The sequence below is a fragment of the Acanthopagrus latus genome, chromosome 15, assembly GCF_904848185.1.
Source record: "Acanthopagrus latus isolate v.2019 chromosome 15, fAcaLat1.1, whole genome shotgun sequence".
NCBI lineage: Eukaryota > Metazoa > Chordata > Actinopteri > Spariformes > Sparidae > Acanthopagrus > Acanthopagrus latus.
Window position 1 is genome coordinate 4,037,455 of NC_051053.1, and position 23,457 is coordinate 4,060,911.

Sequence of the window (23,457 nt, forward strand, 5' to 3'; positions counted from 1 at the left end):
TATTTCAACATGAAATATTCATAATGTATTTATTTTATGTTTTTGCGTTGTCAAGGCTTTCAAACTTGAATACAGTCCCTCTCCCCTGTTTCACTCGTATTGTGACTGTAATTCATTTGTCAAAATAGGAACAAAACACACGATCAACAAAGTCAACGATGAATTTGTTTGATGATATCGTTATTGTGAATCCTTCATGCCACATGGGCGCTTTTCTGTCCTTGGTTGTTATGTTATTTTTAGCTTTTCTTGCATGTGTATAACAAGTAGCCAGCAGTAGTGCTAATGCCTGTAGTTTCCCTGGTAAACACACCACTTTGGCCGTCGCACTCCCTCCTGACTGCCCTGCTCTTCTCGGGTAATTTTCATCCTTGGAGCCTCTCTTCAGATGTGTCTGTACTCGAGGAGTGGACAGGCTGAGTGTCTGTGTAGAGAGCCCAGCCTGCACTCTCAAGCCCATTCACTATGTATACCTTGCCCAGAGACACAGCTGCGAGCCAAATAGATAGGTGTGTTTACCATTTACATTTACTTTTACATTAGGGCATTTAGCAGATGTTTTTGTCCAAAGCGACTTAAAATCAGTACAACTGTCACAAGAAAAAAAAACACAACAAATCACTGTAGTTGTCAAAAAGAAAGAATAGAATCAATTTTCGAAGACAGTAGAGCTCATAATCTGCTGAATCACCACTGCTGCTGGCTGCTTGTTTAAGAAACTAACTGCATAAAAATATGAATCAGTGAATAGATTGCACGAGCCAGATACAGTTGAAACCCTCTTTGATCAATTAATCGTGAAATTCGTGATAATCTCAGATTAATCAGTACTCATTACTTCGTACTACTGGTCCAAAAGAAACCAACTAGTCTACTGGCTGACTGAGTATCGAGCCAGTTTCCTCAAGAATCTATAAGAACCAATCTGAATGAATGTCTCTATCTGGAAGTTTGACAGCAGTTACGGTTTAAAGGACTCATGCCCCTGCTGTGCTTGAGGCTGGAGTCCCTCTGTGCTCACTGACCAATGAGGCAGGAGATGGGCTCCTCTCTCATCTTGAGCAGAGCACAGAGATGTAATCAACTGGGGCACCTGAGTGTGACTCAGTGTGAGAGGTGTAAAAAGTCACGATACATAAAACAAATTAGTCTTAACTACTGCTCCTATTATTGGTACTCCTACTGGAACTATCGCAGCAACTGTTGTTAATAAATTAGAGCTGATCTTTGTCATTAAATTGATATGTTTGCATATTAATAAGCTGATATGAAAACAGAGAATGCATCAGGTTACAGAAACGTGAGTGCACAAACCCACTGCACCGCATTGTTGCCTGGCAACTTAACTAATGTGGCACAGCAAAGTAACATGTTGAGGCTCACAGATTTTGGTTTGATTTGCCCTGGAGAATACAGCATGTAGCCAACATTTGAGACAACAAATGTTGCTTATTGTATCTTGACAGCACTGTATAGCCTCCGATTTTACATTAATAATGAACCCTCACGACCTCCCGCTGAGGCTCAGACTCACCACTGCAGCAGAAAAGGCATCTCAGGGAACTCAATTTCAAATACAGGGACTGAATTCGAATGTAACCTCGGCTCTGTATGTGTCTTTGTATTCTCTCTTATGTAACATGACATGCAATACAATTACTACCACAAGATCGTGTGGCATATAACTGGCTCACTCCAAGGCCATCGGCTCTCATGATAATTCTACCATGGTTCCTGGAGGAGGTTTATTAAGGTGTTATCTGGGGAAAAGGTGAGGGGTCTGTAATTGGATTGACATTTAAACACTCTCCCGTTACCTCACACATATACACACATCAAAAGTAAGTCAGGATCAGGTGTTAAATGTGGTCACCTTGAGCTCTTCCTACTCTATAATGATGAAGGTGCAGAGACACTACATTTACCAAGCTGCAAGCTATTGAATTAGATATGTCTGCTACCTCAAATGTTGTGGAGGGATATATCAACATATTAATTCATTTACTCCTTTCAGAGTGTGTGTAACAACAGATTTTATTCACTTTACTGGTAGCATTGTTGATGCAGAGGGCATGACAAATCTATAATCATGATGTGGGCGTATATATATATATATATATATATATATATATATATATATATATATATATATATATATATATATATATATATATATATATATATATATATATATATATATATATATATATATATATACACACACACACACACGCACACACACACACACACATACATACATATATATTATCTTTCTGGCATCTAGCGATTTGATTTCTAATTCAGAGCTGTGAAGATAGAGCAGTGAATTAACAAGATGCAAAGCATCTCTCAGGGCTTGATGCTTACTCTAAGTTGTAAACTTTAATGCAAATAAAGGTTTTTCTTCCTGTGATAAAGTTATAGGATGCGACATTTACAAGCAAACCTATATGATTTATTTGAATACTTGTGAAACCAAATTTCTGCGTCAAACCATATTCAACAATTATGTTTACACTATATAAAACCTGACTGTAAACTTGTGTTGTGTTGTCAGTTGTCAGTTCACTGTTAAACATTTAATTTCCTCTAATCAGAAACTGTCTGTTCTGCGTTTTTTATTAGCTCTCTTGTAAAGCTGATAGCTCCATCAGCTGTATATTATAAGCTCCGCTAGCTGTTAGCTAAAACACTGTAAGTATATGCTGCTTACATGTATCTAAAAGCTGACTAGCTGTCCTCCTAGGTGTAAACAGAAGTAATCAGTTCAGTTCTGTCACCCCTAAACGACGGGAGGCTGTCAACCTTGAGAGTGGCTGCCTGTACTAAATCTTTGGTTTGCACACATGCTCCTAATTCCATTTTACAGTTCGCACACATCTATTCTTAGTCTCAGATGTGAATGAAATGCTCGCACTGTCGAGTCCTGGCTTATAGATCAGTGCTATACCAGAAATGTTATTCATGAATAGCAGTGAAGAGACAGAGTGCATGGGGGGCAAAGAAGCAGGAATTTTCTCGACACATATTGAGGTGGCTTATTGATTCTCAATACACTGGATAAACAGCCAGCTCGCATTTGCTAACATAGAAATAGCCTGATGATCCAAGATGATTCCATCAAGATGAATTTTACTCCAGTCATTTATGTGCAAATAGTGTGTACATGTGTATTGCAGATAATCTAAAAGATGCAGGTTAAAAAAAAGCACTTTCTCTGGCAAGTGTCTTCTCTCAGTTGCCCTTGTTGCCTTTAACTTGCTCCCTTTATCAATTTCTCTCTCTTCAGGCACAAATCTACAATTTATCAAGGCAGAATGCTCATATGCAAAACCAGAGGCATGCATGTTCACTCCACTTCACGTTTTCCAGACTCTGACCCCAATCTGTCCTTTTGTCACCTTTGTCACTTCTTTTTTCCTCTGCTTTCCACCCATCAGTCCATTTTGCTCTGCTCCTTTTTCTTAATATCAACTGCCTTCTCTATCCTGTCCACCCCCCTCCGGTTCGCTGTCTCTTCTTTGATTGGCATGAGAGAGGCATTGTTTTTTCGCCCTGAACCCTGTAACAAGAATTGATCCTCATTTTCCCTCCACAGAGGCAGATGAATGTACCTCTGAGCAGAAATTAATCAGTAATTTGTGAGTGATCCCTGAGCCTTTGTCCCCTTTGTGGTTAACCTTGCGTCTGAGAGTTTCTCATGTGGAAAGACAATGAAAGAGGGGTGAGTGTGTGTGTGTGTGTGTGTGTGTGTGTGTGTGTATGTGTGTGTGTGCGTGTGTGTGTGTGTGTGTGTGTGTGTGTGTGTGAGGAACGGAGGAAAAGGAAAGAAAGCAAAGAAAGCAAAGACAAACAAGCCAAATTAATAGCTTTTATTTGGGTAGGTATAAACTATACTATGTTGCATGCTTGCTGCAAAGTAGATTCAGATATACAAGGTTTTTAGAGCAGAACGCAACAGACCATGAATCTATGGTGCAACACTTTGGTTCATACTGACATTTCTGAGCGGCTATCAACCACATTAATACAGCAGCAGGTTTCGTCTGAATCACACTATGGTACTGCTGTGTTCCAGATGGCAAGCCGTATAAAACATCGGGAATCTGAAAACTTGATTGATCAGCAGCTGAAAAGACATGGATAGTGAAATTCTGCAGAAACACCAGGCTGGGTAAAAATTATTGAGCATATTTGCACGTTTGGTTTCATCAACTCAAAGCCTATGAGTTTTTGTTAATTGTGTTTTTGTTATATGCCTTAATAACGTGTGGTTAACACAGGCTTAAGATGTTTACATGTTTTTTTTTCTACAACATAAAATACATCATCAAATGTCCCACAGTTTCATTAAAGGCTCTTAAATGCTTTTTGTCATTAGCTTGCATTGTGAAAGAAGCCTCCATAAAATGGTGATACACTGCATCACAACCCCTGTGAAATGACTTGTTTCACTATAATAAATGAATAATGTCCACATACCTTCAGAAACAGTATCAGCATATTAACATTTCTCTCATAGTGGTGTGTACAGCCTCACAGAGCCACTAACATTACTGCAGTATTGTTGTGTACATGTCTCTGATCTAAATCTCCTTGTAGATGCTGTCTCATGCCTGTTGTCAAACAGCTGGCTATTTAAATGAGAGCAGGCTGTGTAAATAAGACAGGCCCATTACTGTAGCACTTCAGATGCCATATTAATCTCTATTCTGATTTTGAAGCTGTCTAATTAAGTCTGGTCTGTATGAAAGAAAAGCTACAGTACGTGCACATGACATGGATGCTAACTGCTAATTACGATGCAGTGATTTGGTCTGTTAATACAAAATGATCATTGTCACTGCCCCCTGCTCAGGCTATCAATCACATTGTCAGCGCAGGAACCATAATCTCTGTTTGATGACCGGGAGAGTAGTAGGGATGGAAGCAGGCCTATTATATTGTTTAATGAAAACACGGACAGGAGAGCCGCCAGACAGGGAGTTTAACCGTTGTGTCTCACCTCACATGTCCTATTACCCCCGCTGAATGAAAGTAACCTTCAGTGTGCAGCTGAGAGCCTCTAAAAGTGGGCATATGGTACTACAGCATGTTCTTGCTGAATTCTTGTCTCCAAGGCAAAATGATGTAAAAGGGATGAAACCAGCTGCCCACCATATTCCATTCACATCACATTATTTAGAATCCTTAAGTCGGATGAAGTACTCGTACAAAACTGCAGTGTAATATCGCACCATGCAGATGGCAGGATGCCCTCTGTGAGGGTGCGTCGGTGCAACTGAGAAACATCTGAAGTGCTCTCATCTCAAATGATGTAGTCACCTACAGCATCAGGTGGCCTTCCTCGTCTGTCTCCCCCGCTGTCCCTTTTCAGCACTTATCCTCTTTTCATCTCTGACTTCTTACATTTCTCTGTGCCACTTCTCTTGCCTTCTCTCAGCCTTTTTTATTTTTTTTAACCTTTTGTTGATCCAGTAATAAAAAGTGGCACATGTTTAGGAAGGCTGTTCGATGTCAGCTAGGTTTTCACTCACAACCAGCCCGCAGAGCACTGCAGAGGAAGAAGACTGCTCCGCAAGTTTGTTTACTGGAAAGTTGATAACAGTTAACAAGCATATTTTTTTGAGGAGATGATGCAAACATGACGTCGGAACAAGAAGGATGAAGGTCTCAGGGCAAATATCAAACTGTCTTTCTGCTCACAGGCTGCTGCTGTTGTGTCATCATATCACTAAATAGAGAACTGCAGTATGGAGAATGGTACCTTTAGTGAATAGAGAACACATTTGACATAGAAATTAGAAAGCTTATTTCTATAGCACTTATCAAAACCAGTGGTTTACGACAGTAAAATGCTGTTATAGTTTAGACAAAAAAGGACGCAAGACATGAAAAGACAAGTTAGTAGGATCAAAAAGTGATCTTTAACAATGATTCAAAATCCAAAGTCTAAACTAAAACACTATATAACACAAAAATCTAACATGCAAGATACAAAGGGGGTTGTAACATAGGCACACTCAGGAAATAAAAGTGCTCCATCCTCATCCTTATCAATCACAGTGGGATGAGAGGTGAGAGATACATGCTTAATGAAGAAAATGTTACTGACATCACCTGCAGCGATCCTCCCGCAGCAGAAACAATATTTGTGTCTCTACATTAACGTGCACATTTGTGCAAAAGGGATGGCTGATAAACTTGATTGTTTATTTAAAATGCCTGACTCCTGACGTGTATCCTTTGGAGAGTTTATAACAACAACTTTTAGTTTTGCAGATTAAATGTGCCACGACATTTGTGACAGTAACAAGAGTGTGTTCATGGAAATGTTTAAATAAGTGAAAGCAGCCTCTCTAATCATAAAATCACAGTGTATGAATGGTATGAACCTGCCTGTGTGGGTGTATATAATGCATCCTTTAAATAGCAGGAAACAGACTGCGCACTCGACTTTAGACCAGCTTTTTGTTTGTCCATGGCGCTGTCACTCTCTGCTGTCTCAAGATAGAAATCTGCCATCAGTGCACCTGACCACACCTCACTTTAAGACCAACACGCCCAGGGATGCACGAGTGGGCGCAAGTACATTTGCTATTTATACTACATGGGAACTAGGCATGAAAATGTCAACGCCCAGCAACACATGAGGACATATCTTCAAAATAAAACAGGAAATGACAAAACCAAAAACTCCATAACCATAACAAATACACAGTAATGTATGAACAGGCCAGGACAATAAATATTACAGAAATGAACTGAATTAAAACCATGAAAACATCAATGATTTAATAAATGTAAAAACAATAGCTATGTTATAAAATAGCAGTGCAAGACTGAAGAGCAATGTCAAGAATACAGTGTAAATCAAAGAATAAACCTAAAAATGTATACATTTGTTGGAAGGCCTTTAGATACAAATAAGACTTTGAACTTGATTTTAAAGAAGATGCTGATTTAGCCAGCTGTAATTACACTCAGGCAAGTTGTTACACAGCTGAGGAATTGAGACAGCAAACACGTTGTCCCCTTGAGTCATCAAGCATGAGCTGGGAACAGAGGAGGAATCTTTATTTAATCACATACAATTGTACTTCCTTTATCGACTGCATTCAGCCTCCCGAGGGAGCAATGGGTTGCCAAAATATGGCACCCAGAGACCAACACTTGTTTGGTCAAGGGCATTTGAATTTGCCTAGTCGACATGTGTTCCTGGTAGGGAAATGGGAGTACCCGGAGCAATCCTATGCAAGCATGGGGAGAACATGCAACTTCCACACAGAGAGGGCCTGCCCCAGTGGGATTTGAACCCACGACCTTCTTGCTGTGAAACAACCGCTAGTTGCAGCAAGTCCCAGTCTGAGGATCTTGAGCTGTATGCTGGTTGGTAAGGGGATGGCAGTTCCAATATATGGTATAATCTGTGGCCAGGCCATGAAGAGCTTTAAAATGTATAGTTATAATCTTGAAATCAGTCCTAAAACAGAAAGACAGCAGTGTACAAGGTCATTAAAACTGGAGTAATTTGTTCTCTTATTTGGTGTCTGTTGCTGACTCTGGAATACAGATTGTGTAAACCACTGATAAGGATCTCTGTACTAATTGGCCCTCAAAAAAATATGACAATGAAGCTGACGTTACTTAAAAATGTTTTTGTTAATGGGTATACACTGCCTAATGCACATTACAAAAACAGTCCTGCAATACATATGAGAGAAACACTACTTAAAAGGTTGATTAAATGGTCAGGGCCAATAGATGTTGTTATGTATGTCAGACTGCAGGACGGTGTGTCTGACACTGTGGTCAGCAGCACCGGGGCACCACAGGGAACTGTTCTCTCACCATTTCTGTTCACCCTGTACACCTCGGACTTTCAGTTCCGCTCTGAGACCTGCCACCTGCAGAAGTTCTCGGACGACTCTGCAATTGTTGGCTGTATCAGTGAGGAGAAGGAGGAGGAGTACAGGGGCGTTGTGGACTTGTTCGTCGATTGGTGTGAGAATAACCGTCTGCATCTTAACACCACTAAGACAAAGGAGCTGGTGGTGGACTTCCGCAGGAGGAAAGCCGCACACACACCTGTCTCCATCAACGGTGTGACTGTTGAGGTGGTCCAGGATTACAAATACCTTGGAGTCCACCTGGATAACAAACTGGACTGGGCCAAGAACACAGAGGCTGTGTATAAGAAGGGCCAGAGCCAACTCTATTTCCTGAGGAGACTCAGGTCCTTCAATGTCTGCAACATCATGCTGAGGATGTTCTACCAGTCGGTGGTAGCCAGTGCCATCTTTTTTGGGGTTGTGTGCTGGGGCAGCAGGCTGAGGGCAGCAGACGCCAACAAGATCAGTAGGATCATCAGGAAGGCTGGCTCCGTCCTGGGGGTCCAACTGGACTCTTTGGTGGTGGTGTCTGAGAGGAGGATGCTGTGCAAACTGCATAGTATCCTGGACAACAACATTCACCCTCTCCACCAGGTGCTAAACTCACACAGCAGCACCTTCAGCAGCAGACTCATCCCACCCCGATGTAACACGGAGCGCCTGAGGAAGTCTTTTCTCCCTCAGGCCATCAGACTGTTTAATGCATCCACCTCTGGTTGCGGGAGGGACAGTGGAGACACTGTCACCTGAGCCAAATCAAATCAATATCATTCCCTATCACTTCCATCACTTATTGAGTGTGTACTGGACCTTGTAAATCTCCTGCACTGGACTTAGTAAATTGCTGCTATTTCATGCTGCTGCTAAATTTACTATTTTTTTCACTTTATACCACTTGTCACTTTATTCAATCTTATTGTGTACTTTTTATTTCAGTTTTATGCTGCTCACTGTTGGATTGCATTCTGTGTACTTAGTAACTTGTTTATTTATTACTTTACCATTATTTATTACTTTTGTATTCCTTTCTCACTTTGTTTTACTACTGTTGCACGACAATTTCCCTCGGGATAAATAAAGTTTTCTTGAATCTTGAATCTTGAATGAGTGAGCTAAAATTGCTCATTTAATTGTGTTAAACTGCTAACCATCCTCTACATGTGAGGCTACAACATGCTCTATTTAGCTTTTAACGTGATGATGTGATTAAATGAGGTGGATAGCAGCCGCCTATAGCTCATGGTGCAGGATGGTGTTAGGAGGGCTGGATGTAGCTCTAAGCCATGACAGAGGTTTCACCCTGCTGCTGCCCGTTCAACATACAGACACCAACATCGCCGGGTTGCAGGTGCAGAGAGCAACTACTGACTGTCTGAAAATGTCGTCATATTTGCATTCCACGAGTCAAAGCCAACACATGTTTCAGTCAGGCTCTATTGTGGGCTCCAATGTGGACCCTGCTTATTATCCCGCTGCTTGTATTCTTCGAGGCTGCAGCGATACAAGCAACAACAGCGCTCAGTGTTTGTCACTTCTACTGCCGGGTTCGCTCTGAACTTAATGCGCCTCTCATCCCCTTTCAGAGCCTTCCTCCCTGCTTAATAACACAACAGAGATCTTCCCCTCTTCCTCTCTGACTTTCTCTTCGTCCTTGCTGTTGGCTTCACCCCACATCCTTATTTTCTTAAACTCTGGCATTTATATTGTTTTGATTTAACTGGAGGGAAAAATAATGCATGAATTGTGCTTAGAGCTGTTCCAGAATGAATCGTCCACATAACGTGGTCACAGTTCTGTCATCAAGAGGAACTGGTGAAGCTTTATACATAAATCCTTGTTATAAGGCCCTTTTATCAGATGCTTATTAACATTAAAAAGACTATGTGAGGGTTGAAAAAAAAGTAACTGTGAGCTCTCTATCCGTCAATGAGTCGGATGTGCCTCTGGGTGTTTATCATACATTGAGCAACTGTGGCCTTGCTCTGCCTGACCCTCCACACAGCATTTGGCAAATGTCTTTCATGTTGTGAAAGCCCTAAATATAATGTAAAGCATCACAGCCGCAATAGATTGGCCTCAGATTCAAGCATCTTGCAATTTGAATACCTTTCCAAAGAATGTGTAGAGCGCCGCATTCACCTTAAGATCTATTCATTAAATTTTTTCATTTTCCGCTCGCTGTGTTGATTCATGTGTTTCATTTTTCAAAGTCACATTGTGCTCTTTGAAAAACAAGGTGAAAACAGAAATTACTGCTCAGAGCCGTCAAAGGCTGTCATTTCAAGCCTACCTAAGAAGATCGTTTGAATTAAGTGCTATTTACAGGATCTTTCAAACTGCCTCTTTTTGTTAGCAAGTAAAGAGCAGATGGTGAATTCTAAACTCTGGATTGTTCTGAACCCATTTCAGTCCCAGTTGAATAGATCCCATGCTCAGTCATTTTTTTCTCGTGGCTTTTCCTCCACACTGCATTCAAACTGTCAGACAGGATGAGACAGTTGCAGTCACAGACAAGGACAACAGTCACGACAATCACTTGCTGACCTGAAGTCAGAAGTGTCAGTTTGGGTGTTGTAACACCTAAAACTTTCAGTGCTAAAGAAAAAAGGAGGCAATGGGATGAGACAATGTTCTGCTTGATCTAATATCAGTGTTACTCTATTGGATTGGTATAGGATTGGCCCATGAGCACTGGCGGAAGTACAAGGCCTCTCAGGGTGGTTGTATATTATCCTCGAGGGGGTTTCAACTCCCCCACATCCTGTTTCTTGATGTCCGTTAGTGCTGCTTGAAAAAACATAAAAAAAAACTAATCAAAGATGAATTAAAACTGCATCCTGCTCTTGACCCCTGAAACACAACTTTATTTATAGGCTCAGTTTAATGGGCTCAGTGTGAAAGTCTCCATGTGGAGGTTAACAGATGTCCTGTCTCCATATATGTATGTTGGGGGTTAAAGAGAGCCTTGTGTTACAGGCTGCTTAGTAGACTCATCACAAAAACTTCTCCATCATTAATCTAGTCATGATAATCACTGCCACTAGGGTTTGTCTAGAATATAGATGTCTTAATGAAAAATAACTTCTAATTGGATCAGAATTCTCTCTGGTTAGAGGGTTCATTGGAGAACATTTATCCTCTGTAAAAAAAAAAAAAAAAAAAAAAAAAAAAAGCATTTCTTTTCACGTGTGAAGGCTTCAGCAACAATGTGAGTTGCTCCAGCCAAAAAGACTAGTTTCTAATTAGGACTGCAACCAGAATCACATCTGATCTTGAGCCAGAGGCAAGTCTGCTCCGAGGTCTGTCCAGATGCCCTGCTATGTGGAGAGAGTGACTTGGGAGTGGATTTTCATTTCTGTCCCAGCCAATTTATGGTGAAGCTGGGGAGCTGGAGGGGCTGCACATAAAAAAAAAAACAAAAACTTAAATTGATAAAAAAAGGTGTGATGCAGAATTGCAGCAAAGACAAAGAAATAGAGTGAAAGTGCGAGTGAATGTATGGCTGACTGGTGTCTGTGTTAAAGCAGATCTCGGTTCTAAACTGTATGTTGCTCTTCTCTGTAAAACATGTGTCTGTGGCAGCTTGTGATCGGATCTGTCTTCCCTGCTCTGCATACTAATACCCACATACATCACTTGGAAAAAAAGGACACAGTGAATAAAGAATAAAGAAAGAGCTTACTGTGTGACATTTTAAATGAAGGCCCAAATAAATAAGAATCAGAATCAGATTTCCTTTATTTGTCCCGCAAACAGGGACATTATTGTGTCACAGCAGTCCAAGGACAGTAATACTACAATAAACAATAATAATAGTACAAAATAAACAATATACTAACAAGGTTATAAATACAATAGACTTGTATATAAATAATAGTATACAATATGAACAGTGTAAATGTAAACAGTTTGGCAAAAAAAGAGAGGGAGCAGTGCAGGTTGTACAGTCTGACAGCAGCAGGAAGTAAGGATCTGTGATACCTCTCCTTCACACACTTGGACCTGTGATACCTCTCCTTCACTCACTTGGACCTGTGATACCTCTCCTTCACACACTTGGACCTGTGATACCTCTCCTTCACACACTTGGACCTGTGATACCTCTCCTTCACACACTTGGACCTGTGATACCTCTCCTTCACACACTTGGATCTGTGATACTTCTCCTTCACACACTTGGATCTGTGATACCTCTCCTTCACTCACTTGGACCTGTGATACCTGTCCTTCACTCACTTGGACCTGTGATACCTCTCCTTCACTCACTTGGACCTGTGATACCTCTCCTTCACTCACTTGGACCTGTGATACCTCTCCTTCACACACTTGGACCTGTGATACCTCTCCTTCACTCACTTGGACCTGTGACGCCTCTCCTTCACTCACTTGGACCTGTGATACCTCTCCTTCACACACATGGACCTGTGATACCTCTCCTTCACACACTTGGATCTGTGATACCTCTCCTTCACACACTTGGATCTGTGATACCTCTCCTTCACACACATGGACCTGTGATACCTCTCCTTCACACACATGGACCTGTGATACCTCTCCTTCACACACTTGGATCTGTGATACCTCTCCTTCACACACTTGGATCTGTGATACCTCTCCTTCACACACTTGGATCTGTGATACCTCTCCTTCACTCACTTGGACCTGTGATACCTCTCCTTCACTCACTTGGACCTGTGACAGCTCTCCTTCACACACTTGGATCTGTGATACCTCTCCTTCACACACATGGACCTGTGATACCTCTCCTTCACACACTTGGATCTGTGATACCTCTCCTTCACACACTTGGATCTGTGATACCTCTCCTTCACACACATGGACCTGTGATACCTCTCCTTCACACACATGGACCTGTGATACCTCTCCTTCACACACATGGACCTGTGATACCTCTCCTTCACACATCTGGACCTGTGATATCTCTCCTTCACACCTTATACAGGCTGGTACAGTGGTGCTGCAACAAACCGACACTTTTTACAAGAACAGAAATAATTTTTGCCTTTAATGGAAAATTTATGAGATGGCTCGGATAAATAAGAATTTGACATGGACAACTCAACAATTCACAAAATGGAGTGACATGGCAGTGCAATGCCGGTCCAAGCCTTTTGGGGGCCCTTTTGGGGGCCCTGAGCAGAATCTGAATTGGGGACCCCCCTCCCTCCATCCTGAAGTCACCTGTGCTTGACAGTTATTGACACAAATGTCACGCTATAATATTATGAACTACTGTCTCCCTGGGCACAGATGCATAAGGACCTCCCTATCAGGCTATGAAAAAAACCTTCCTATTCCTATACACTCAAAACAAAACACGGAGGCAGAAGACCTCAAGGTAAAAAACAAGAGAAAATCACTCCAAAGGGGGCAAAGGAAAAAGGTTATGAACTAAATTACTCTATGAGATAATGCTCTGAAAATTAACAATGAAAAACACTCCAACACAGGAAAACAATTCGGCTGTAAACTTAATCTATGCTACACGACTGAGCTGAAAATTTATGAAACAAAAAACACACCAAGAAAACAGCTACAAAATTAAACTGAGCTTCAAAACTGAGCTGACAAATTTGCAACAAAAAAAAATCACTCTACTTAAGAGGAAGCAAGGAATCAGAAATACAAATGTGAAAGCTCTTGGCATGGGTCAAGGCAAGGACTGTGGCAATAGGTGGGGTACATGACTGAACGAAATACTCTGGCACAGGACAAAGGGAGACACAGACTATAAGACACATTAGGGTAATGGGGAACAGGTGGACACATCAGGAATCAAGGGAGATGATCAGACCGGTGACACATGAGGAAGGGCAAGTGACCTGAAACGAGAGGAGAGTTACTTTTCAAAATAAAACAGGAAGTTCACAAGACAAAAAACCCTGGACAAGACACCCTCCTACTTTGTACAAAAGTAGGTTCAACTGGGGGAAGTGGGGTCTGGGGGTCCTCCCCCAGAAAATGCTGAATTTGGTAGATTGGTTATTTCCTTGATCATCTTGTCTTGAATAATTCATTCATTTATTCATTTATGTCACTTGTTTAATTCTTTTAATATGTAAAAAAATAAAAATTAAATTTTTTTTTCTTGTTTTGGCCCAAGCAGCTGCTTAGTTCATTTATGCCCCGGGCTGGCCCTGCTGCAGTGTTTGGTGCTGTTGTCGAATCTGTAGTTGGTATGGCTGCTTGGACTTCGAGAATGTTGGGGTTCAAGTTTGCTGTCTGCTGTAGAGCAAAACATTTTCAAATGGTTGTAACTTGTTGTGAAATTAATGCAAAAAACAAAAAGGATGTTGTGTAACAATGTTTTGTCACACAAAATATGATGACATTATTGTATAGACAGACCTTGGGCAGTTCTTAAGGAATGCAATGATTTTGAGCAGACAATAAGGGTGACAAAGAATTGAAAAAGGACAGCAGAATGATTTTGTTCAAAATTAAGAAAATAGCAATATCATATCAGAACTGCATATTTACTGTATATATATGAACACCAACCTATTGTTATTACAGTTCCCTTCCTGCTCATTCATGCTGAAGTTTTCTTCTGTCCAGTCTTAGTCACAAAGTCAATTCCTGCTGGAATCACAAACGAATGCCATGACCCACAGGAAAACAATGCTTGGCCTGTAATGAGCGTGCCACCATGTGCATTCAAATGACATGCTCTGATATGTCTCCAGTGAAAACACAGTTCACAACATGCATGCTGTATTTTATGCAATTTGAATGTTCCCTTTCTTTTTCTCATCAGATTTCTAATTTGGTCTTAGACAAGACGGTTCACTGTTGTTAAATGGCTCAGCCATATGTAGATGTTCTCTACTTTGATATCAGTTGGACAACACAAGAGAGTGTATATTTTCCTGCTGAGATGTTATCTGAATATGATTTGAATAGCCCTTGCATATGAGAGGTGAATTTCTAACGAATTTGGAGCTGCTGTGATAAAGAAGCTAGGCCTTACTTGGAGAAAAGAAAGGGAAATGAGCAGGTGTTGGCATGTGTAAATGAATTCATGTGAGCCTCTGAATAACAAGTATTAAAGGCCATTCGTGGAATTCAAATTACTGCATAATTGGATTACTTAATTTCCTTGCAATTCTCTCACAGCCTGTAGTGAACAAGTTGTCCAAAACAAGCGAAGAGCTCAGACTACTCACCCTTGTCAGGAATTAATTACATTGCTAACCGCAGGAAATGATGAGCTCTGTCTATAGTCATGTGTAAAGGTTTTTCTTGTGTAAAGGTCTCTGTCCCTACACGAACCCATCCACAAGACACTGCTGTTACTAAACCACAGACATTGCATTGCACGTAATTAAATTCTGTGTCATGTGTCCTTTGGACAGTCATACAGACATATATTGTTTCGATTTCTGTCCAAACATCGCTGAGGAGGCTTTCTTTGCTTGCAGTCTGCTTCTTTGATTATGGATCAAAGCCTCCCAGCAACAGTATGGTGATGAAGCAAGGCTCAACAGGTCTTCAAATAGGGTGCACAACTGATGCAGCTCCAGATTAGATAAAGGCAATAAACACACAGGGTTGTCCTTGGTTTTTAGCCGTTGTAAAATCATCAGCAACATCTTGTCTAAACTATCCATCAACCGTTTTCTACCTGTGACAGGCAAGTTTGATAGCTAATGACAAGCTCTCAGGAGACTTGAAAGATCGTTTGAAAACCCCTCACAGTTCATGGATTAGTCTGACACATATTTTTGGGGATCATTCGATTCTCAATGGCTGTTCGTCAGACTCAAATTGAGCTCACTAATTACAGTCTTTTCAGATACTGCAAGGCCAGACTGACACTATAAATGTTAATTCAGACATACTCAGAAACATTTACAAACAAGCCTCGGGGGTTCCCTCTTTCCTGAGAGAAATATACATTTTTTTTTCAATGTACTTTGAGAACCACATTTCCAAAGCATATTTATTTATCATATTTGAACATCAGAAATATTTATGTGATTTTATATTGTTTTTTTTGTTTTTTTGTTTTTATTTTTTTCAATTTGAGAAAGCTCTCATGAATACTGATAATGATCCAAGATGCAGAAGGCAACTATTTAATGGCGTCTTAGTTTTTTCTTAATATGGGTGGAGGAAGAGAAGAGAGTTAGCTCAGACACAAAAGAAGGTGGTTTAACAGGGGCTGAAGATTTTCTCTGCAAGTACAATTTCATGCTGGGTGTTAATGGATAATGTACTGTTCACCCTGGTGAAAAAGTGGAGAAAAGAATTAGTTCCTGAACATGGTCCGTTTGTCAGAGGCATTTTGTCAGAGGAGTTCACTGCCCTCTCCAACACGATAAAGTGTCACACTGTTTCCTCTGTGGATGACTCGCCTGCTCTTATCATCTTTCCATTTTCCATCAGTAGCCTGGAGCTGACTTTAAATGTTTTTTTTTTGCTGTTTTTTTGGGTCTCTATGAATCAGAGATACCATCCTGCTGAAATGCTGAGTTTCCAGGAAAACATACATGCTTGATCGGGTTCGTCTAAACACAGTGGTGGTAGCCATCCCACCAAAGAGCCTCTTATAATGTTATAAAAGAAAAATATAGATTTAATAACCATAAGGTGAAATGGCACTCCTCTGAGCTGTGCATTTAGGCAAACGTACAAAGGTGTTGTTCAGACACATCAGCTGTGTTTCTTTGATGCCTTCACGGGTTGAAGGAAAAGCATAAAGTAGTGTATGTAATATATACGTGAAACAAACATGAATGAATTTGGATTGATCAATGTAATTGGGAAGCCGCTGTTCCAACATGATGTGTTTATGAGCTTTGACGTCATAATGCGGACACAAAATGGATGCTACGAAGAAGATTTGCTTTCATTGCGTTTAAAGAACGTGGATATGTGTTTAAAGGTTGAAGGTTTTTTTATGCGAGTGATTATAGTTCAGACTTGTTGCTTCACCAGTAGATTCCCTAAACCCGCTGAAATGTTACTTAACCCTTCTTGCCATCAGGGATAATGGTAATACGTCTTTCGAACTGATTCTGGTCACTCTATGTAGACAGCAACTGTTAACAGCTACTACCACATTATAAATTACATAAGAGCCAAAATTTGATATGCAGTATTTGAAGTAATTACATCCACCAAGATGAACTGATTTTTAAAAAAAATTAAAGATTGAAATTAATATTGGAATATACCAGGTTCATGAGGAGAAAAACCATCAGCTGTTCCTTAATTACTGCTTTTCAAATGCCAGAGGTGGTACGAAATACTTTTTCAATGCAAATGTATGTTTGGACTTTAGAAATAGATCTGGGACGATGACTTGGGAAATTCATTCCATCATTACTGATGACAAACACACATTCTCTCATACAGTGTGTTGCGTTTACAGTTTTCATTTTCAGGTATACCATACTGCATCTGTATGTGGAGTGCTCCGCTTTAGGTAGATTCTCCTCACATTGCTGCTGCAGTATTTGACAGGGCCATGCACATGCCTCGTCAGCAGCCCTTGGAAACTCCACATTGCAAAATAATCTTATTTTTTTCCAGCTCAGTGAGTCAACAGCACCCTTGGCTGGGTCCCCCCAAAAATGAAGCAAAAGCACTCAGACACCCATCATCCACTTCATTTCATCACTGAAACTTTGTTTGCTGCACATGTTGAGGGCGGCAAAGGACTCACACACTTGGCTAGTCAGGCAGGGCAAGTAAATGTGCGACGTGAATAACATTATGCTTAATGGTGTACCTGTATTTCTGTGCATGTTTCAGACGGCAAGGTGGAAGTGACGAAGGAGAGCCTGAAGCTCTGCACCATGGGGCCAGGGAAGGTGTTTGGAGAGTTGGCTATACTCTACAACTGCACCAGGACTGCCACTGTCAAGAGTGAGTCTCCACAGACACCTGGAAAAACATCCAGAGGCACTCTGTGTTGAATGAACACACACACACACACACACACACACACACACACACACACACACACACACACACACACACACTCAAATCTGCTCCCTTGCTGTGGAGGATTAGGGGTCTTTCTGCCTGTAAGATATCAGAGCTACATCGACACAGAGAGACGGATCACATCGCCACTGTATGAGCGGTCATGATGAAACACTACACATCACTGCTCCAGTGTTTTCACAACACTCAAGTTAAGTGTCTTGCGAGACCACCAGTGAGATGAGTGTCAGGGTCTGCTGCCTCGACTCCTTCATGTGTCAAAAGCTCCGGCTATGAAGGATGCACAGTGGGTGAGTAGGTGGTCTATCAGACTGGTGATTTGAATAGGCAGCCTAATGGAGTAAGAATAGAAGGCTGAGAAAGGACAGGACAGATGGTGTACTATGCACATTTGAGACCTAGTGTGTTAGAAGAGAGTGTGTCAGGATGAAAAATGTGTGTTTATGTGAGGAAGGAAATAGGAAATAGCTTGGAATCTGTCTTCTGGTGGAATAATAAATATGCAAAAGGTGAGATGAGATAAGGCCTGGTGGGGGAGAGTGTTTGTCAGCACATCAATGCAGTTCAAATTACAATAAATTATTGTAGGTCAGTGTCTGATTGAGTGCTCCACTTGACACCAAAGAACATACTCAATCATAATTCAGGGTAATCACTAATGACCAGGTAAATAGTTTCACTCACTGTGAGTTGGTTGATTTTTTTTTGGCCGTTCCTGATGAAGATCTATATGTGTTCCAGTTATGAATGAATGCATGAAGGGCAGAGGGTTTCTTGGGCCCGCAGACAAGAGCAAGGAGGCCTGAGTTGAAGTATGGAGGAAACAGGGTTGATGATGGTGGCACGCCCTTTCACTGGCCCCTTTCACATCCCATGATCCCCTACCACTGACCAGACCAAACTGAACTCCCAGTGCAGGTTGCTATGGCAACAGGTGCCCACAGGGAGACAAGCCAAGTCCTATGGGATAAGATATTCCCCTTCTCACAGGCGACACAGTGTCTGTCTTCTTTTGTGTATTCTTTCGTCTGCCACCGGCCCGACTGCCTGTACTTCGTGTCATGATCTGTTCAAGTGTACGTCATTGCTTTGGCGCTTAATAAAAACTCTGCATGGAACAAGTGATGTAATTGTCTATACTGGCAGAAGTGTGTTTACAGCTTAACAGGGTCACTGACACTGTCTCTGAGGGTGGGTGTCTTAGTTTAATGAATGCCTCTACACAAGGATGTGCAGTGGAATTCATCTATAACATTAGATTCTAGAGGTGATGGCTGCGGCTGGAAATCATCCAACCACATGCGTGGATGGGGGTTCAGATACCAATCAGCCAATTAAATTTAATCTGTGTGTCTGTATGTGGAACCCTTTCGACTCATATGTTTTGGTGGACTGGATGGCATTCCAGTTACATTCATCAGTAATTACTTGTTGGAAAAATGTGTTGAGCCCTCCATCCTTTAGCTGTAAAGGTAACTCACATTTTAATGACAGTTTTGCTTACTGTGATAATAGCAAGATTAATCAAGTTTGTTATCTACTGAGAAAGCTCACGGAGACAATTAACAGCCATTAAGTGCAATGATTTGAAGACAGTCAGACGAATTCAGAATTCAACCACAAAGTCTTTAGGGAGTTGCCATAATGATTACATTTCCAGCATTTCTGTGTTTCAAGAGCTGTAGTCAGTGTAGTGTAGAGTTGCGATGAATAGTCGATACACTGACCAAAAGAAAATTAATTTTGGTCAATATCCAAGCAGAAATTTCAAAAATGTGTTTTTTTAGCTTTAATGTGCTGCTGCTGTCTGTCATTTATGATAGTAATGAAGAGCCTCTGCTCTCAAACTCTCGGTCAGAGTAAAGAAGCAATTTAGGATGTCACGTTGGGATCTGGGAAAATGTGATTAGCTTGTTTTTTTCTCAGTTTCTTTTGGCATTTTATGGGCTAAAAACTCAATTTATCAAGAATGAAAGTAATTGCTAGTTGCAGCCCTCATGCAGTGCTTGACATGTTGTGTTACTTTCGCAATTAGACAGGCACTGAAGTTCAAAATTGACCTGAATTTTGAGAGAAACTTCAGTCTCAGTGAGAGGAAAATGATCTTGAACCTGACTGCTTTATGCAGCAATGATGTAGCATATTAAATTATGTTTACTTTTATGTGGTTTTTATTACTTTCTGAACATTATGAAAATCAAATGCTTAAAACTGGCTGTATTTTGGTGATTCATCACAGTGAGCATTGCGTCTGCTGGCTTTCCTGATCAATCTACACTTACAGCTGTCTTAGGACAAAGGGATAATATGACTCTGACAACAATGAAAGCAGACATTGTGTTCACTAAGATGAATCTTGGGCCTTTCACACACTTAATTTTCAATTCTCTGTGAGTTGTTTGTCAAACCAGACTGGTATGAATAGGAAAGTGCCTGGAAAGAAGGAAAAATTCATATATATAAATTTCATATAGTTTATGTATTGCAGGGATGAGACACAATGAACCTCTCTCAAAAAATAAGAGAATTGGTTGAATTTGTGTTAATCTTTCTTTCCCATGATTGCAAATTCCTCGAATGGACTGATAAGGATAGTCGTTTCCATTGATTGCCCTCCTTTTGCAGCCTTTAGGTGGTTTCATGTGTGAGCTCTCGCCTGCAGTCTCCCAAGAGAAATTGATCCTATACAGTATGTCTGCCCCGACTTGAGCATTTCAAATAGCACTTACTCCCAGGCTGTGTAGCGCTCTCAACAAGCTCCACAAATCAATACGTTATGTTAGGTTTCAGAATACAGAAACTTACGACTAGAGTTACGATCACATTTGGGGTTTGACCCTGCCACTCTTGGCAAATAAGTTGGAAGTAGAAAAACAGCCTTGGAGAAAAAAACCTAAGCGACCTGAAATACATATCACGTCATTTTTGCATGACAACAAAAAGAAAGATGTTGGCTGAAGATAAAAGGAAGAGGAAGAAAAGGGTAGGAGTGAGAGACAAAAGAGATAGGTGATAAATGCCCGACGGCAGCGACAACAAAATGAGGCAGCCACCTCAGGGAAAGCAAGACAAAATTGCTATTTTTTGGTCTGCCGACAGAGGAGAAGGAGAGTGGCCTTCTACTACAAAACATTATTTTCTAGCATCAAAATGTCACTGGTTTAAGAAGACTTGGACAGCATAACAGGATGCAATTCAGCATTGTGCGACACAAAGCTGGGCAGCAATTGACAGCACTGCCGCATGACAACCGCAGGAAGGAAATCATTTCAAACATCACTGACTGGTGGCTCTGCTTATTTCTTGAAAATGCTTACGAGGCTACGGAGTCCATGCATGTAGTATGCACACCTCAAAATCAAGTTAAAAGGGTAAATGATCTATGAATCTGTCACTTACTTGTCATACAAAAACAGAGAGAAGGAACAGACCTCATGGAGACATTAATTAATCAAATAAATACATTTGCATATTAACATCAGATTCATTGTCTGTTGATTCAGGGTTATGGTTGTAATTCATTTTAATGAACTGACAACTGATTTTAGTGCTATATGATAAAAACACTATTACTACTGTTGTACAACTCCATAGATCCATATGTTCTGACCAACTGACCAACAAGCAGACACCAGGGCCTAATTTCAGTAAACTTGCCCATAATTTTGGACAATAATTTTTAATTTGTTTTAATCTTTTCAAATGTTTCACTTGATTGACAGCGTGAAGTAGTAAAGAACTGCGAGTGCCGCTGTTTTTCTCCATCAGATAAACAGCAATAAGTTTTGTAATGAATTTCCACAGTAACACAAGAGAAATGACCACAGCTGAAGGCAGGATATTGGAAATGTCCAGTTGCATCTGTTTACATAAACAACATCAACAGCATCTAACGACGTGTTAGGGTTTTCCCTTTTCATGGGAGGATATTTTAACCACTTCTCCTTTCTAATTCTGTTCTGAGGGGCATGGGGGAATTGGAAAATGAGGGATACCGGTTGAACCTGGAAATGGGACCAATCTCGAGGAGATTCTGTTTGTGGTCCTTACAAAATATTCTACGATAGACAAAAATTCCTTTATTTAAGGTCTAATTGTATGCTTACTTTCACGTTGTACACGTTGATAGTGGTGTTTTTTTTTATGCCACTTTTCCCAAGCTCATGCAATTTGAGCCATTTTATTATTAACAAATAAACACAGGACAATTAGCCGAAACACACAGAAATCATATTATGCAGCCTTTGCGGCTCTAAACGAGAATCGGGAATCCTAAAGTTGTTTGAGAGCACTCCTCTCTGAGACAGAGTGATGTCACTGCCAGTCACTGATAACATAATCAGTGAGACTGATTGTCTCTGTGCTCCATCTTAATGATAGTGCTGGAAAAAGCAGCAGTCTCAGACGTCAATTGCAGAAACTCAGCTGTGCTCTCACTTTGGATACTATCCAATGCACATGGATAGTTAGATATATGACTGTCTTGAAACACTTTTCAAATAATGATACCACAACTTATTTTGAAAAGTACTGGGCCTTATAGGAAGCAGGGCATAGCATGCCTTTGACAGGAAATCCCATCTATGTCAAGCCATCAAGTATACCGCTGGGTATTTTCCAGCAACAGGCAGACAGGCATTTACAAGCACACACGCACACGCACATTTCTCACTTTCTGTCACTCACTCGCTCACATACACAGAAAAGTGACAAGCATTTATTTTCATGATGATTTCTGTCCAACAGGGGTTGGCCATTTTCAACAGTGGCATGCCTTACCTTGCATGCCCTCTTGCATTTTGGAGAATTAGGTTTCAGGTGTTCAAAGGAGCGTGGATCTGCAGGTTAATGGGAAAAACAAGCATTAAATTGCCTGGAAAGCGGGGGGTTTAAAGCTGCTTCATAGGAAATGTGTGTTTTGCCCACCAAACAAATCAAAGAGGAGATGATCAGGCTGAATTGTGCTTAGTTAAAGCTTGATTTGTGGATTGTAGTATGAGTAATATTTAATAACTATCATTTGTATGAAACAATATGAAGCAGTATTGAGCAATCTGTCACTGGAATTATTGCAGACAGAAGTCTGCACTTAAATTCATAGCACTTAACCATATCTCTCATTCCTCCCAGAGTTAAGCCAACCATCACTGATGGCTAACAGTCATCAGCTACTGAGCCCTATGCCATCGCAGTGTCGTGTTTAAAAAGGCTCCCCACTAGAACATTTCAGAAGGTTTATTGCTGGTCAGTGTTAAGTTATGTGGGGCTGAGACTATCACACTTTTAAACTCAACATACAGGATGTTAGTCACTGACTGAACAGACAGGAATTTAGAGTTGATATGACTCCTTTCACTGTTGATGGGAGACAGCTTTCTTAGTTGGGTGACAGCAACAATGGCCACTATAGTTGGTGGTGTGCTAACAGATCAGATCCTGCCTTACTGCAACTCTCAGGGGTGACACTATTGCAAAGTTTAGAAACACAAAGTAACCCCACTTCAACAATGATATCATCGTTCATCTCAGTTTTTCACCATGGACATTATTGTACACTAATTCAGTGATCATCACCAAAGTACAGTTCATG

General features: G+C 40.8%; 1 protein-coding gene and 1 long non-coding RNA gene across 3 annotated transcripts in view; one reads left to right on the forward strand and one right to left on the reverse strand.

Moving 5' to 3' along the window:
* LOC119033936 (cGMP-dependent protein kinase 1) overlaps positions 1-23,457 on the forward strand; it is a 92,385-nt gene that overhangs the window by 17,850 nt on the left and 51,078 nt on the right. For both annotated transcript variants that reach the window (XM_037124556.1, XM_037124555.1), the window contains exon 3: positions 17,673-17,786. In XM_037124556.1, the coding sequence (XP_036980451.1) occupies positions 17,673-17,786 (114 nt within the window). The remainder of the gene's footprint in view (positions 1-17,672; positions 17,787-23,457) is intronic.
* On the reverse strand, positions 12,895-18,952 carry LOC119033938. The gene is made up of 4 exons (XR_005079432.1): positions 18,552-18,952; positions 17,650-17,804; positions 14,415-14,495; positions 12,895-13,735 (listed from the first exon to the last, which is right to left on the reverse strand). It is a non-coding gene; the product is annotated as an uncharacterized LOC119033938 (long non-coding RNA).